At 41.3% G+C, this 16,754-nt stretch overlaps 2 protein-coding genes across 2 annotated transcripts in view; one reads left to right on the top strand and one right to left on the bottom strand.

Moving 5' to 3' along the window:
* Positions 1 to 159: 159 nt before the first annotated feature.
* LOC119624307 (small ribosomal subunit protein uS8-like) lies at positions 160 to 717 on the top strand. Its single transcript, XM_037998042.2, has one exon. The coding sequence runs from the start codon at positions 160 to 162 to the stop codon at positions 475 to 477; it is 318 nt and encodes a 105-aa protein (XP_037853970.2). The 3' UTR covers positions 478 to 717.
* Positions 718 to 6,776: 6,059 nt separating this feature from the next.
* VTCN1 (V-set domain containing T cell activation inhibitor 1) overlaps positions 6,777 to 16,754 on the bottom strand; it is a 68,902-nt gene continuing 58,924 nt past the window's right edge. The window contains exons 4-6 of the mRNA XM_073008113.1: positions 16,014 to 16,292; positions 9,558 to 9,729; positions 6,777 to 7,169 (exon numbers count right to left, since the gene is read on the bottom strand). Of these exons, the coding sequence (XP_072864214.1) occupies positions 9,605 to 9,729; positions 16,014 to 16,292 (404 nt within the window). The 3' untranslated portion in view covers positions 6,777 to 7,169; positions 9,558 to 9,604. The remainder of the gene's footprint in view (positions 7,170 to 9,557; positions 9,730 to 16,013; positions 16,293 to 16,754) is intronic.

The following is a 16,754-nucleotide window of genomic DNA, read 5'->3' as shown; positions in this document are numbered from 1 at the left end:
CTCTATTTGAAGAATCAGCCTTTAAAAAGGCAATTAGGGTCAAATGAGGTCATTTGGGTGGGCCCAAATCCAGTATGATGGTTGTCCTCATAAGAAGAGGGAGAACTCCATGTGCCCTCCCTTCCCATCCTCCTTCCGCCATCTCTCCATGCTGCCATAATGGAATGCATGAATGCCCTGGCTGATGCTCTCAAGAACGTAAACACTGGAAAAGGAGGCAGACACCAGATTCCTACTAGGCTATGCTCCAAAGTCATCATTGGGTTTCTAACTGTGATGATGAAGCATGGTTACATTGGCAAATTTGAAATCACTGATGATCACAGAGCTGGGAAAACTGTTGTGAATCTCACAGGCAAGTTAAACAAGTGTGGAGTGATAAGGCCCAGAGTTAATGTGCAACTCGAAGATCTAGAAAAATGGCAGACAAATCTGCTCCCATCCCTCCAGTTTGGTGTCCTTGTACTGACAATCTAAGCTGGCATCACGGACCACAAAGAAATAAGACAAAAACACACAGGAGGGAAAATCCTGGGATTCTTTTTCTAAGAATGTGATACATACTTACAAATAAAATGCCTTAGTGGAAAAAAATAAAAAGAAAAGGGAGCGACATCAGGAGTGCACACACAGAGAGAAAACGCTGTGAGTACACAGCAAAGAAGGCAGCTGTCTGCAAGACAGAGAGAGAGGCCTCAGCAGAAGCCAAATCTGCTGACACCTGATCCTAGACTTCCAGGCTCCAGAACTGTGAGAAATAAATGTCTACTGTTTAAGCCACACAATTTGTGGTATTTTGTTATGGTAGCCCTAGCAGACTAACACAGGCAGGCAATGTAATAACTGCTTTTTATGAATTATCTCATTTAATTGTAGGTACTATTTAGACAGGCACTCCCAGTATCAATTTCGCCCACAGCAGGAACTCTGTTGAGAGTATGCTCAGGCTTGACCCTGAAAGTAGGTAAGTAGAATGCTCCGGCTCGTAAATGGATGAGGTGGGGAGAGAAGTTTAATGGACACAGAATTCCCTGACACTTGTGTATCTTTATCGAGATTGTATCTACTTGTTTCCTCCTTGTTCATTAAAGGAGAATGGTAATACCCTAATTTACACCAGGAAGACTTCTTACAAGTGTTTGTTTATTTATTAAACTGATAAGCCCTTTCTGATTATTCACTAACAATTTCAAATTTTTTCCTCTATTTTGTTCTTTCTTACCCATCTCCATGGAATGGCTGGGTGAATGTATGTGCACATAACATTTTCCTTTCTGTATATGCTGGCTAAAACTGTAGGTCTCAAAGGTTATCAAAAGTTCAGAAACAGATACAAGTATATGTAAGAAAAATATACATAATAAAATATTTTAAAAAGTCAGTGGGGGTGAGGATAAATTAATTAACAAATAGTATTATAAAATCACTTGAAAAAATAATAGTTAATTCATCTCATCGAATATACAAAAAATTAATTTCAGATTGGATTACATATTTAAATGTTAATAAAACATGGAAGCATTAAAATGTAAAGATTAATTTTTTGTATAATCGAGGGCTGCAGAAGGCATAAGTACTAAAGGAAGTACTTAAATATAAAGAAAGAAACCAAAATAGAAAATATCGGTAGATTTGACTACATAAAAGCAGTGTGGTGGGTCATGGCAAAAAGGCTAGAACCATATGTAATCTATTCTCAACATTAGTGCACTCAGGAGGATTTAATAATTAAATCTGTTCTTTCCAGGTATACTTAAGACCAACAAGAAGGAACACATAATCTGGTCTCAGGAAACATTTTGCATCATCTGGTTAAGACTTCTGCCTCATCAGATTACAGACTACAGGTGAAGCCTTGAAGAGAGCTCCAAGGAGCTGCATGGGCACAAGGCAGTGTCCTCACAGTGAGCTAGGAGGAGGCTTGCACTGTCACTGCCAGACGCTTTGTGCATCAGGGAAGGCCTGAGCGTAGTACTTAAGCAGCCATTGCTGTCTCCTCCAGGGAGAGGAATCATCCTCTTCACAGACGGCTGAAGATCTTACGAAGCTGAACCTCCCAACAAATCCTCATATTTTGATACAAATAAGAATATGATTGTCAATATTCATGCAATGTTTTAAACCTTATGTAGCAATTTTGCACATGCTTGTACTCTTTCAGAAATAGTGTGGGTTGTGATGATAGATTTGGGTTTGAATTCTGGTTAACCATTTGGCTATGTGATCCTGGGTGACTGACTTAACCTCTCAGAACTTATTTTCTCCTCTATAAAATGATGATGGTGATGGTGCTAAGGTCAAAATGATACCACCTTATGGGATAAGGATTTGGTGACAGAAATACCTAGTTTGGCGCGTAGGAGGCACTCCATTTCCTTCCCTTCTATAAAAGTGGTTAGTTGCATCAGTAGACCTCAGATTTCCACAGTAGTTACATGTTTATATAGTGATGTGTTCTCTTCAAACGTGTCTCATGTTACATGGTGATTTTTTTAAAAAGATAGGGTCTCATTCTGTCACCTAGGCTGGAGTACAGTAGTGTGATCCTAGCTCACTGCAGCCTTGAACTCCTGGGTTTAAAATATCTTACCGCCTTAGCCTCCTGAGTAGTTGGGACTACAGGTGCATGCCACCACACTTGGTTAATTAAAAAAATTTTTTTTTGCAAGGACAGGGTCTTGCTATGTTGCCCAGACTGGTCTTGAACTCCTGGCCTCACGTGATCGTCGTGGCTTGGCATCCCAATGCACTGGGATTACAGGTATAAGCCACCACACCTGGCCTCACAGTGATTCTTAACTCAGCAATGTGGCATGGAGGTGTTAATATCTGTATTACTAAAAAGCACCCCTGAGCCTCCTGACTGAGAATTGTCAGTCTATAGTATATGATACCACAAGTATCTCTCATGAGTTTGATATTTTTGTGATACCTTATTCTTCACTCTTAGTAGCTTTATTTCAATAAAGTAAGGCTTTGCTTATATGGGAAGGCAGTGCATTAAGCTAACGAAAATTATAGTTGATAAACTACCTTCTCATATATAGCTGGATGCTAGGGAGTATTTTTGTTGGGGGTGGTGCTGGAGGGAGTTTTGATGGAAATAATAGTAGAAAGATGGAGAGTACACAAGACCTAGAGGAGGGTTGATTGAACCATAAGGAAAAACAGATAAAAGGGAAGGTGAGAGGAATTGAAGACAATGATCATTTTTCTCATAGAGCCTCATTTAGCAGGCTGAGACTTGGCTGTTTCGGGAGTACCGGCTGTCTCTCACTAGAAACTGCCATCTTTATGCTATCACCCTGTCTCCCATCCAGTCTCACCTACCCGAGGTATAAGGCCTGGACTCACCACTTGAGTTATACATGGCTACCTGATCCATCTCATCAAAGGCATATTAAGTACTATAAGATTCTCGGATTTAATCTGTCAAAACCTAAATAGTTCTCCCTATAATGATACATGAATGGTTACAAATAAAGTTTGGTAACTGCAAATATAGAAAACTAGAGAGAAAGGAAGTGGTCCCAGTCTACCATGAGCAGCTCATAGCCTAGATGAACTGAACATAGCTTTTGGTTTGTTCTAAGGAAAGGATATAAGACCGAAGTGTCCATAAAGTTCTTAAAGTAACTTTTAGAGTTTGGGGTAAGAGATCTTTCAATTGAAACTAAGAATACTTCTTAGGCCAGGCAATTAGATTTGAACTGAAGAGATAAGATAAAGCTGAAGGTCAAAGTTATGACTTTGAGAAGAGTCAGGCAATGTCATCATCAAGGGAGCCAATCTTCCAGTAGACAGGGTCTTCTGGAGTGATAACTACAGACCCGCTGTTTCCAGGCTGCAAATTAATTGCATTGGCCCAGCAGACACCATCAGTAAACAAGCCTTCCAGGGAATATCTACTTGATCCTTTTTCACAGAGCAAACTTCCAAGGGCTGCCTGGGTCCCATCCTTATTTTGTTACCATCTTCAGGGAGTCCAAGTGCACAGCAATGAAAAAATATTGTGTGATTTTGTGCTAAAATGCATGTGTAGACTAAAGAAAAGAGTAACATCACGGTGCGTTGGACCATGAAGTGATAGATAGCTTCATGAGGAAAGAAGAATTTGGCAGGGAAGTTGATGATGGGTAAAATTTAAAGAAAGATGGGAGACAGCAAATGTATCCATACTTCTGGAATGTTTTAGCTTTTGGCACTTAGGTTTGAGTATCCCCAGATGTCTGTGGTGTACCTCAAAATCTGGTCCTTGCAGTTGGGCTGATGTGATAACATCTGTTGTCTAAGGTATCTACTGTGTGCTCATGGACAAGGCATCTGTTTCTGTGACTGTTTATTTTCACTGATGACTCCCATATTGAAACTCCGGGGAATGATTCCATGAAAGATGAAATAAGCCAAAGTTCGAAGGAGCAAACAGTTCAAACACATAGTAATATAGTCGGAATTAGAGCAGCCTGATGGATGTGTGGAGATTCCACCAGCTGGAAGCAGACTGGGAATTACAGGTTTCATCAACAGAACCAGAGCACATGACATATGCCACAGGGCAGAATCCTTATTATGTAATAATGACCCTGCACACTTCTCTCCCTCAATTAACAATGCACAGATTGAGGTCATTGTGTATTTACAACCTGGAGATAGCTGATAGCCCATACTTCACCTTGAAGTTTGGCTTGTCTGTTCCCTCAAATGTGTTAACACTTCTGAAACGTTTTTACCTTTGGCACCTCGGTTTGAACATCTCCAGATGTTTATGGTGTACCTTAAAATCTGGTCATTGCAGTCGGGCTGATATGACACATCTGTTGTCTAATGTATCTACTGTGTACTCATGGACAAAGCCAAATAATCTGGGCCAGGATTGTTTATGCTTTCACAGTTTGCTTTCTCAGTTTGGTTCGGCATTGATCTCTTCTTGCAGAAAGCCTATATTGGGACCAAACTGGGAATGCAACAGGGCAAAGTTGGTCTAAAAATCCTCTGGGAATTTGCCATTTGGCAATTAAATTTTCTGTAGATTACATCTCTCTACCAATTACCAGTGTGACTTTTAGAACGTTATAAAATCTGAGCATAGCCAGTTACCTTTCCTTTTCCTTGAGCCTCTAGGTCTTTATCTGAAAAATTAAAGGACTAGAAAAGATGACTTTGAGTTTTTTACAGCTCTAATATTTGAGAATTTAATAACTGCTCAGTAGTGAAAGTCAGATTTCTTGACACTAGAGCAATTAGTTTGTCCATCTATACGTATTCCTCCTACATTTATCTGCCGGAAGCCCATTGCCACTAGTATTTTCCAAGATGGAAATGTGCCAGAGTGGTATAAGCCCAGTGGATTTTCACCAAGAAACTAGACCCAGCCACCCAGCCCATACTCACAGTCTTATCATTCCTCCCATTCATTTACCCATTCACTCAACAAACATTTATTGAAGGCCTGTTAAGTGCTAGGTACTAATCTTTAGAACCTACTCTATGACTTTTCAGTCCATCTTGCCTTCACTCACTTTTTTTGACAAACCAGGAAGACAACGGTGTAGGAAATGTATATTTAATCATTCTCTTGAACGATCAGAACTCTAAAATCAGTTTTCCATAACAACATGTAATACAGTCACCGTGGCTCCAAGGTCCAGGAAGACAGTGGTTAACACATGAAAAGTGTGGGAAGGGGGCTGGAAACATATTCTTTTCCATCAAAGCTTCATTCCTCAGGGCCTGAATTCCAACAGTCATTGTCCTTGCTTTCAAAAGTCTCTGTGTGCTTCATGAAAAGTATACGTTTGTTGCCTTAATTTGAATCGTGGCCAGGCAGGGTCTGGAGATCTAAATTCAGAGTAAGAAAACCTGAGCTAGAACTTAGGCAGCTCTCTTGGAACTTGGCTTGCAGGGTAGAATGAAAGGAAAGAAACTTAGAAGCTCAACAAGCTGAAGATAATCCCATCAGGCATTTCCCACAGGCCTTGTCAACTCTGTTCGCTGAGAGATGTTATCCTGGTGGCTGATAGAGTTCTGGCTCTCTGTGCTGAGGCAGCAGCCAAACAGACAGAATGCTTACTTGCCAATGACTAATGTGAGGAAGCAGACAGCTTTGTTGGCTCCCCTCTTTCTAGGCCCTTTTCTACTCGAAACCAGGGTTTCTTAGCCCTGACACAGTTGACCCTTCGGATTGGGTAATTGTAATGGGGAGACATCCTGTACATGGTAGGAGGTTGAGCAGCATCCCTGGCCTCTATCCGCTAGATGCTAGTAGCACTGTATCCTCCTCCACTCCCTCACTGTGGTAACAAAAATTGTCTTCAGACATTCCCCTGGGGATGGGGGGCGAAATCACCCCAGCTGAGTCCCACTGCTCTAGATGCTATTGAAAACTGAGGTCATAGCTGCCCATGCAGGATGGAAAGGAGAAGCCTCAGAGTTTGTGATGACAATGCCATCTATTCAGGGTGAAAGGTCCTTCCCTGGACCATTCACGGATGAACATCATCTGAGAAATAAATCCACATTTGTTTAAAAAGAAGGTGCTCAGTTTATTTATAAAATCAGTGTTGCCGACTGCTTTGTTTATGCTAAAATTATGATCATTTTTCTTATCTTTGGCATTTGTCAGTTGGGAAGAGAAGCTGAGACACCTTTGGAAGCATCATAAAAAGTAAATCGTTTGACCCATTACTAAAATGCAGCTGCCCCTGAGTTGCGAAGGGGCAGTCAATTAGCAGCGTCTTAGAGTACCTACTACAGCTTAATTTGTGGAATATAAGATGTGGATATATTGGGATAGGCTTTCCAGGAGTTTCCTCAGAGCAGCATTACAGCACATATAACTAAAAATTCAGAGACAAAGGACATTCACTATCCTATCCTCTCACTCCCCAGGTGATAGGTAGGGGGAGGTCCCTGAGATCTGGGATCACTTGTTCCATGTGCACTTTACTTATCACTCTTAACACACTTGCCTAGTTCAGATGAATTATTTTCCCAACTTCTAATATGCCTCTGAAGATAGATTTATCTTGTTCATGTTGGAGTCTTTTGCTTTTGGCTTCTTTTTGTTTCTTGTTCTTGTTTGTTCACTCCAGACTTCCAGATATGAATTCATTTCCTCCCAGAAATATAAAACTAGGTCATATCTGGTGGTGAAATACTTCTGTAGATCCCTGGGATTGTGGAAATAACAGCAATAAGATACCACTATAGCCATTCACAAAACAATTATTGAGAACTGAGAGCTTCCCTACCACTGCGTGGTGTATCTCTTGTTTAGAAAGGGGCTTATTTTTCAGTATTTTGATGTTGTTTTATTGAGGCCTCATGGTCCCATGGGTTGCTGGGGAAAAAGAGATAGCTTGCATCTCTCCTTAATGGGGTATCATCCCAGTGGCAGTCTCAAGGAAGAGACGGGTCCTCATAGTAAATGAGAACTGAGAGGAGTCTGGGCAGTCTCCTGAATAGAGGTGGAAAGGTGGTCTCTGCCGCAATTCCTAACCAGGGAGTGTGTGTGGCCTAAAATGCCATGACCCATTATATTGTGTGTCTCAAATAATGTTCTCTTCATTTACTTTTATTAATTTTTTTTGAGATAGGGTCTCACTCTGTTGCCCTGGCTGTAGTGCGGTGGTGCAAACAAGGCTCACTGTAGCCTCAACCTCCTGGGCTCATGCAATCCTTCCACCTCAGCCTCCTGAGTAGCTGGGACCACAGGTGCACCTCCATGCCTGACTAATTTTTAAATTTTTTTGTAGAGATGGGGTCTCACTATATTGCCCAGGTTGGTCTTAAACTTCTGGGCTCAAGCAGTCCTCCCATCTTGGCCTCTCAAAGTGCTGGGGTTATAGGTGTGAGCCACTGTGCCCAGCCTTATTCATTTACTTTAAAAAATCTACTTGATTTATGGTTATTCCTCTATGGTGCCAGGGAGGAAGAGGTGGACTGCAGCTAACTGGGTAATTGTATATAAGCCTACATGTGCTGCCTGTGAACATTATCCATTAGATGTATGCCATGGCTTTTTGTTTTTAAGCTGTCAATTATTACTCTAAGGGAATACAAGGTAAAGATGAGTCAGCTATGTTATATAGGACATTTTATTTAGTTGCAGGTTATTAAACACTCATTTGCAGTGTTGTGGGGAATCAGCGAGAGAAAAAAGTGCTTTTCCCTCTACTAGTGAGATTCCCAAGTTACAGTTTCCTTAGGGAAATCTCTGCTGACAACTGCGGAGGATTGGAAATGATGAAAACTGGCAAGTTTCCTTACAAAGAATCTCCGTTGTTCGCTGCACTATAGTGAAATCTTGGAGAACAAGAGAAGGAATGAAAAGCAGCAGATCAACAGATCTTTACCTGCCCCTGAGGACTTAGCAATGCAGGCAAGGAATACATGTGCCTTGGAGAGTGTAAGATATAGATCATACCTGCATGCCAAGAGGATGTAAAATACAAAGACCCTCGGGAAGGTGGGATATAAGCTAGGAAGTACTTTCCTAAAATGGATAAAGGAAGTACTGGGTATAAATTGCCATAGAGTAGAGAAGATTTCCAGGAAAAGACAGTGAGGGAGGGAGCAAGACCAGAAAGTAACGGTGGGTAGCAGGTAGTGGTAGGCAGCAGTAGTGGTAGGTAGTAATGGTGGGTAGGTATGTGTCTGTGACTTTGACTTTGATATAGTAATGCCCAGAGAGTCACTTTAGGCTCTGGAGCAAAGGAAGGCTATGATGAAATTATGTTTCAGAATACTTCGATTCTGGTACCGTGTTTCCTATCAGTTAAAATAGGGAAAGGAAGGAGCAGGCACAGTGTTTCAAAACCAGTCTGGGTGTGAGATGATGAAGGCTGGATTAGGGTCCATCTGAGAGGCAACATGGGAAAATGTGATAGGTAGGGGTTAAGAAATCGACATGAGGGACAGAGGGGAGACAAAAATAGCTCTGAGGCTCTAAACCTGGAGGCTTGGTGGGGATGCCACTGAGTCATATGGGAGTATCAACTGGAATTGCATGATCTCAGCTTTCTACACATTTCATATGCAGAAGAATATTCAAAAGGAAACATCCTAACAACCATTGGAGCCAGAGGACTGAAGTGAGAAGGAAATCTCAGCAGGAGGGCTAGTTGGTGAGTCATCTGCCAACTGTCCACAGGGGCCGGCTGGAGGGGCAGGGAGGGGTTTTCATGTGAATGATGATATGCACGTCATCATGCTTTATAAATAACAGTGAAATTCAGGGTCATTAGTCAGGGCTAAATATCTCTTTCTCTTCAATAAGTTATTTTGCCTTCATTGATGACTGAGTAACTGATAAGGTATTTGAATTTACACAAATACTTGAATTGTATGTTATTTTTCCTATGGGTCTGTCAATGAAGTCTAGGCTGTTTGCTTACCTAACAAATGATTACCTTTCCCAGTACTAGTGGAAATAATGTCACAGCCCTGGTGTCATTAAATGTTTCTCTCTGTGGCTGATGCTGAAGGCTATCTGACTCTCATTAGGAGCAAAAGCACCCACAGAACCAGTCTCCCACACTATTTGTGATTAATCTCACCTGTTGTAACAATGACTTTGCATGCTTTTTTTTGTGGCCGAGGCACATTATTTTAGCATCAGGTAAGGGGCGAGAGGCAGAAGTGCCCAGCTGATGGCAAGGAAAGAAGAGACACACAGGGAAGCCTTTGAGTTTAGCAGCTGCAGGTGACTCCGTCTTTTGATCTCAGATTCTGTGAAGTGAGAGAAAAAGTTAAGGGTCATGCAGGAGAAGCTGGCTGTCTTCTTCACATGACTGGTTAGCAAAGAAAAGTACCTGAAAAACAGAACAAGTTGTTCCTAATACAGGCAGTTTTTTACCCTTTGCCCACCTTTCCATAACTGGCTTAAAAGTAGAGTTTTCTCTTTCTTCAGAGAAAATTCCATTCTGTGGTCCACTCCAGTGAACATTCAGCCGAATGAAAAACTATACCAATAGAGAGATTGTTATTGGTTACCAAATAAAGAATAGGCTAAACAAATAGCCATGGCCAGTTCTTGGCTTGAGATGCATTTTCCCTCCAGGCAGTGATCTTTACAGGATCCATGTCATTACATTAGCTTTCATCATACCATTATAAAGTGTCTGGGAAGTATTATTCCCATTCTGAAGTAGAGAAAGGTAGATATAAAGAAATGAAATAATACTTCTTTTGCTCGATTTCCTCCCTAGACAATCCTATCTCTTTTTTTTTTTTTTTTTTTTTTTTTGAGACGGAGTCTCGCTCTGTTGCTCAGGCTGGAGTGCAGTGGCTGGATCTCAGCTCACTGCAAACTCTGCGTCCCGGGTTTACGCCATTCTCCTGCCTCAGCCTCCCGAGCAGCTGGGACTGCTCCCGGCTAGTTTTTTGTATTTTTTAGTAGAGACGGGGTTTCACCGTGTTCGCCAGGATGGTCTCCAGGATGGTCTCGATCTCCTGACCCGTGATCTGCCCGTCTCGGTCTCCCAAAGTGTTGGGATTACAGACTTGAGCCACCGCGCCTGGCCCCAATCCTATCTCTTTTATTTCATTTCAGCTCTGTCACTTACCAGCTGTGTGGCTTTAGGCAAGTTACTCAATATATGTGCTCCAGTTTCTTCATCTATAAATAGGGCTAAAATACTAATAACCTACTTCATAGGGTTCTTACGAGGATTAATGAGTTAATGCATGCCAAGCACTTAGAACAGTGTCTGGCCCATAATAAACACTCCATAAGTATTGGCTGTAAAAACGACAATGGAACCAACATCACTCAAGCCTAATAAGCATCACTTTCATGCTGGTCACTTCCAAGTCTACCTCCTTAGTTTGAACTCTGTCCTGAGTTCCACAACTAGATTTCCAGTTGCTGCTAGATATGTCGTTTAAAAACATAATTATTCAGTAAATATTTCTGAGTACTTACTATTGGGGTTCAAAGGAGTCCAATAAATAACAGCCTCTTCCCCACCTTAGCTCTGAACCAATTAAAGAGAAGGACGAAAAAGTAAGGCAACTGGAAGATCAAAATATCACCTTTAGTGCTGAAAATCTGTTACTAGAGAATGAGGCTTTGTAGGCAGGCAAGTGGGCTACAGCCTAGACTCCCTAGTTAAGACAGAACCAGACTGGCACAAGTCTACTGCAAGAGCAGATTCTACCCCTGAACAACTGACGGCCTGGAGGAGCACAGCAGAATGGATACGGGCTTCCTAAGCATTAGCAAAAACAAAGAGAAAAAGAAGGAGCTGAGCTACTTATGTTCAGCTGCTCCTAATATACTCATCAATCAGATAAATTAATTCCTTGTTCTCCGGGGAAGAGTGAAAGAGGGAGGAAGAGAGAGGCTAAAAAGATTACACTGGTGGGGATCCCTTCCCATAAAAGGAAATATATGGAGTAAGGGTGTAGTGTTTTCCCCAAAACCTATCACATGCCGGAGTATTGTGCTAAGCACTGGGCATCTCTACCTGCGTACACTATGGGCATTTTAAACTGAACATCTCTAAAACTCTCATCTATTCCTCATACATGTTGCTCCTATGTTTTGGGTTTTTTTTTTTTTTTTTTTTTCCTGGTAGCATCACCAACCTTCTAAGTATCCTGGGTAGGAATATCAAACCCATTTTGACTTGTGATTTCTCTTGACTTTCACATTTGCATCACCAAGGACTGCACATTATTTTGTTTAAGCAACTTTTGATTCTTCCCCCTTTTCTTTCCCATTGCCCCTGCCCCAGTTAACACTCTCACAATTTCTCCCCCAGACCATTACTGTAAGCTCCTGACTTCATGTCTTCCCATTTTATCCAAACCATTTTTTGTCTTCCAGCCTGAACTCTGCCTTATCTATGGATCCACTTCAGTCATAATTAACAACCCTTCCCCATAGGTACTAAATCTACACTGTGATTAATTTCTCTTTTGATACTTACACTATTCATTTCAGTATCTCAGGGGGCTTAAAAAAGCACTCTGAACATACTTGGCACACAATAGATATTTGTTAAATGAATGACCTAAATTAGTAGTATAGGCAGAGAACACAGGATGTAAATCCCATGGCCCCACTTAATTGTTTAAAAACATGTATGGAGCACCTACTTTGTGTATAACAACAAGAAATTCTGCGATTTTCTTAATTTTGAGCTACTAAACGTTGTATTTCATCCTAGACTGACACTTCAAACACTTGTTTTGATGTATCCAACAAGCATGTAAAGAAGAAAGATCTATTAATTGAATAAAAGGTGTGCTCAATGTCTATGTCTTGTTCAGTTATGGCTCTTGCTACTAGAAGACATTATTTACACAGTTTGGAGCTTTTCACTGAGAACTGGACTGAGATACCGTTGTCAGCACCCGTTGTTTTAAATGACCAATACTTCAGTCCCTCCTTCCTTCAGTCCCTCCTTCTCTTCTGGAAGGCCTTTCATCAGATACTGACTCAGTGGCCTAGGTATGGGCAGCTGACCCAAGTTGAGTCAAAGTCCTTCTTGGGAATGTAGAATGAGACTGATGAATTGAGGTTCAGTCTCATCACTCTCCTAAGAGATTTTTAACTATAGGTATGCTTGGCAACCACGTCTTGCCATAGGGACTAAAACAAGAGAGAGTAAAGAAAGAATTAAGTAGAAATGAGAGACAAAGAATCTCAATGGGATTTAAGTTCCTGGTTCCAGCTGTTCCTGAAGTCAACTGAACTTCCTGTCTTTGGTTCCATGACATTCCAGTACACTTCATACATTTCCCTTTCAGCCTAGGTTTATTTATATCGGTTTTCTGTTACAGGCAACTAATAATCCTAACCAGGATAGTTGCCAATTTGTTCCTCAAGATGGCGCAAGAGCTCTCACTCTCATATATAATTTTTTAATGAGATACTTTTAAGAAATTGCAGTAAAAGCCGGGCGCGGTGGCTCACGCCTGTAATCTCAGCACTTTGAGAGGCCAAGGCGGGCGGATCACGAGGTCAGGAGATCGAGACCATACTGGCCAACATGGGGAAACTCCGTCTCTACTAAAAATACAAAAAATTAGCCGGGCTTGGTGGCGGACGCCTGTAGTCCCAGCTGCTCGGGAGGCTGAGGCAGGAGAATGGCGTGAATCCGGCAGGTGGAGCTTGCAAGGAGCCGAGATCGTGCCATTGCACTCCAGCCTGGGTGACAGAGCGAGACTCCGTCTCAAAAAAATAAATAAATAAATAAATATAATTTTAAAAAAAGAAATTGCAGTAAAAACACAACAAATGTACTAGCTTAACCATTTTTAAGTGTACAGTTCAGTAGTGTATATCCACATTGTTATAAAACAAATCATTAGAACTTTTTCATTTTGCAAATCTGAAACTCTATACTCATTAAACAAAAACCTTTTCCTCCTTCAACTCCTCCACCCTGCCCCCTGCTAACCACCGTTCTACTTTCTGTTTCTATGAATTTGACTGCTTTAGATGCCTTGTTTAAAACATACAGTATTTGTCTTTTTGTGACTGGCTTATTTCACATAGCATAATGTCCTGAAAGTTCATTCATGTCGTAGCACATAATAGCATTTCCTTCCTTTTTGAGCCTGAATGGTACTGTATTGTATGTGTATACCATATTTTATCTAGTCATCTACTAATGGACATTTTGGGTTGATTCTACCTCTTGACTTTTGTGAATAGTGCTACTGTGACCACGGGTGTGCAAATATCTGATTCAGACTCCGTATTCTTTTGGAGGCATACCCAGAAGCAGGACTGTTATATCATATGGTAGTGCGTCCAGAATTGGTTGCTTCTGGTGGGTTCTTGGTCTTGCTGACTTCAAGAATGAAGCTGCGGACCCTCGCGATGAGTGTTTTTTTTTTTTTTTTTCCTCTTTGAGACGGAGTCTTGCTCTGTTGCCCAGACTGGAGTGCAGTGGCACGATCTCGGCTCACTGTAAGCTCCACCTCCGGGGTTCACGCCATTCTCCTGCCTCAGCTTCCCGAGCAGCCGGGATTACAGACGACCACCACCACGCCCAGCTAATTTTTTGTATTTTTTTTAGTAGAGACGGGGTTTCACTGTGTTAGCCAGTATGGTCTCGATCTCCTGACCTTGTGATCCACCCGCCTCAGCCTCCCAAAGTGCTGGGATTACAGTTGTGAGCCACCACGCCTGGCCTGACTGTTACAGTTCTCAAACACGTTGTGTCTGGAGTTTGTTTCTTCAGATGTTCAGATATGGCACGTCTGGAGTTGTTTGTTCCTCCTGGTGGGTTCCTGGTCTCTCTGACTTCACGAATAAAGCTACAGACCACTTCAGTGAGTGTTACAGCTTTTAAAGGTAGTGCGGACCCAAAGAGTGAGCAGCAGCAAGATTTATCGTGAACAGTGAAAGAACAAACCATCCACAACCTTGGAAGCGGACCCCAGTGCGTTGCCCCTGCTGGCTCAGGTGGCCAGCTTTTATTCTATTATTTATTCCTACCCACATCCTGCTGATTGGTCCATTTTACAGAGTGCTGATTGGTCCATTTTTACAGAGTGTTGATTGGTGCGTTTACAATCCTTTAGCTTGACACAGAGCACTGATTGGTGCATTTACAATCCTCTAGCTAGGCAGAAAAGTTCTCCAGCTCCCCACTTGACCCAGGAAGTCTGGCTGGCTTCACCTCTCAGTAGTTATTTTTTTAAATTGTTTTGATGACACTTTATACTATTTCCTGTAGCAGTTGCACCATTTTATAGTCCCACCAACAGTGCATTAGGGTTCCAATTTTTCCACATCCTCACCAACATGTTATTTTCTGTTTTTGCTTTATTTTGTTTTGTTTTTAGAGTAGCCAGCCTAATGGGCATTAGGTGATATCTCATTGTGGTTTTGACTTGCATTTCTCTGATAATTAGTGATTAGCATCTTTTCATTTGCCTTTTAGTTATTTTTATATCATCTTGGGATGAATGTCTCTTCAAGTGCTTTGCCCATTTGAAAATGAAGTCACTTGATTTTTATTGTTGTTGAGTTGTAGGAGTTCTTAATCTATTCTGGATTGAAACCCCTTATGTAGATAAAATGATTTATAAATATTTTCTCCCATTCCATAGGCTACTTTTGTGTGTGTACAATTTATTTTTTAAATTGATATATCAGAGTTGTAGATAATTTTGGGTTCATATGTATAATTTCAAATTAAAAAATCCTAAGAATATGATTTATTCAGTTAGATTCAGCAAACATTTATAGGGTACTTATAATGTGTAAGGTATTTTGTGCCTAGTGCTAGGTTTGATTTAAACGGCGGCTTCCTGACATACTCCTTTCACTACAGTTTGAACCCAGTTTAGCCCCAGGAAGGATGGTCTTAAAAGTCATAATTCAGTCTATGCATTCTCTTGATACTAGCTCAACCTAAGGTTTTGTATGCACTAAAGCACTGCAGGGAAACTAGGGTGCTGGGTCTTCTCAGCCAGTTCTCAGCTAGGGTGCTGGGAAACCAGTTCCATCTAAGGCTTTCAGATTAATCCTGAGCCAAATTAGTGGGATCATGAGTCAGTCTCATGAGGGATGAACAAAACTAAGTCAGACTCCAGACTTTAGTCTTCAGATTCATAGGCTTCTCAAAGTCAGGGTGGAACCAAACCTTGGTTTCTAGCCTAAGATTTGGAGGGCTTGAAGTCCAGCTGAACATATCAGAGATGTCAAGTAATTAATTATCACTTCCCCACTGCTATGCCAAGGTAGTCCTACCGAGTTACACAGAGTCTCAGAATCCTAAACACTGTTCCCCAGATAACCGGTCAATGAGAAAGCATACAAGATGAAACCTAATTGCCATCTTCGACCTATATGTCATACATATTGTTTTGTGTTGGGCTTTCTCTTATGAAATACAATCTCAACTGGAATTGAGTGATTAAACTCTTAGTGAAGAGGACTTTATAGAGATTTTTGTGCCTTGGTATATATATCTATTAATGTAATTAAATTTTAATTTAGATTTTACTCTTTCCCAAGTAAATCCATACAAAAGCAGGGAGGAACCCACCTGTCACTTTGATATCCCCTGTTGCTTTGGCAATGTCATTTTCAATCATACAGGAGTATGTGTTGTTGATCGTAACATTGTACAGCACAGACACAACCTTCATGGTCACATTCTCAGAGTTCAGCTCGAAGCTGGTATTGGAGACTTCCGAGAAGTTGGCTCCCTGGTCAACTTGGGATGCCCAGACCACTGTGGGCTGGGGGAACCATCGGGGAGCCTCACACCGCAAGGTCTCTGAGCTGGCGTTATAGTCCACATTCACCTCTGGTATGCTGAAGGCTGCAGGGTCAAAAGTCGAAAAGGGCAGATGCCAAAGTCAGACACATAAGACAATACAGCCTTTGAAGTGCTAGGTCTTAAAAATGCAGTCATTTCTTTTTTTAACCATTGAAGCTACTCAGTACTTCCTCAGAGGTCCATCTGTGTGTGGCTGATTGTATTATAGGCACGAATAATTATTTGCTCATAGTATTGCTATACATCACAACCCTTTGGCCAATCACAAACCCCAAGGACCTAAATTCTAGGTATATTACTGTTACAATAGGTAATTTTCTCCAAGTAAGAGGAACTTCAGTGGTCATAAAAAAGCTTATCCCTTAGGGAAATTAGGCATTTTCCTAGGGATCTATGAAGCTTCTGGATTTTATGTATTTTTCTCCCTGGAGGATAAAGTTAGGGTGGGGAGGGAGAAGGAGAGAGAAGAAACAAACAGTATTCATCTATCACCCATAGAAATTC

Source organism: Chlorocebus sabaeus, chromosome 20, assembly GCF_047675955.1.
Source record: "Chlorocebus sabaeus isolate Y175 chromosome 20, mChlSab1.0.hap1, whole genome shotgun sequence".
NCBI lineage: Eukaryota > Metazoa > Chordata > Mammalia > Primates > Cercopithecidae > Chlorocebus > Chlorocebus sabaeus.
The sequence above is the reverse complement of the archived record's forward strand: the minus strand, read 5'-3'. Positions and strand labels throughout refer to the sequence as shown.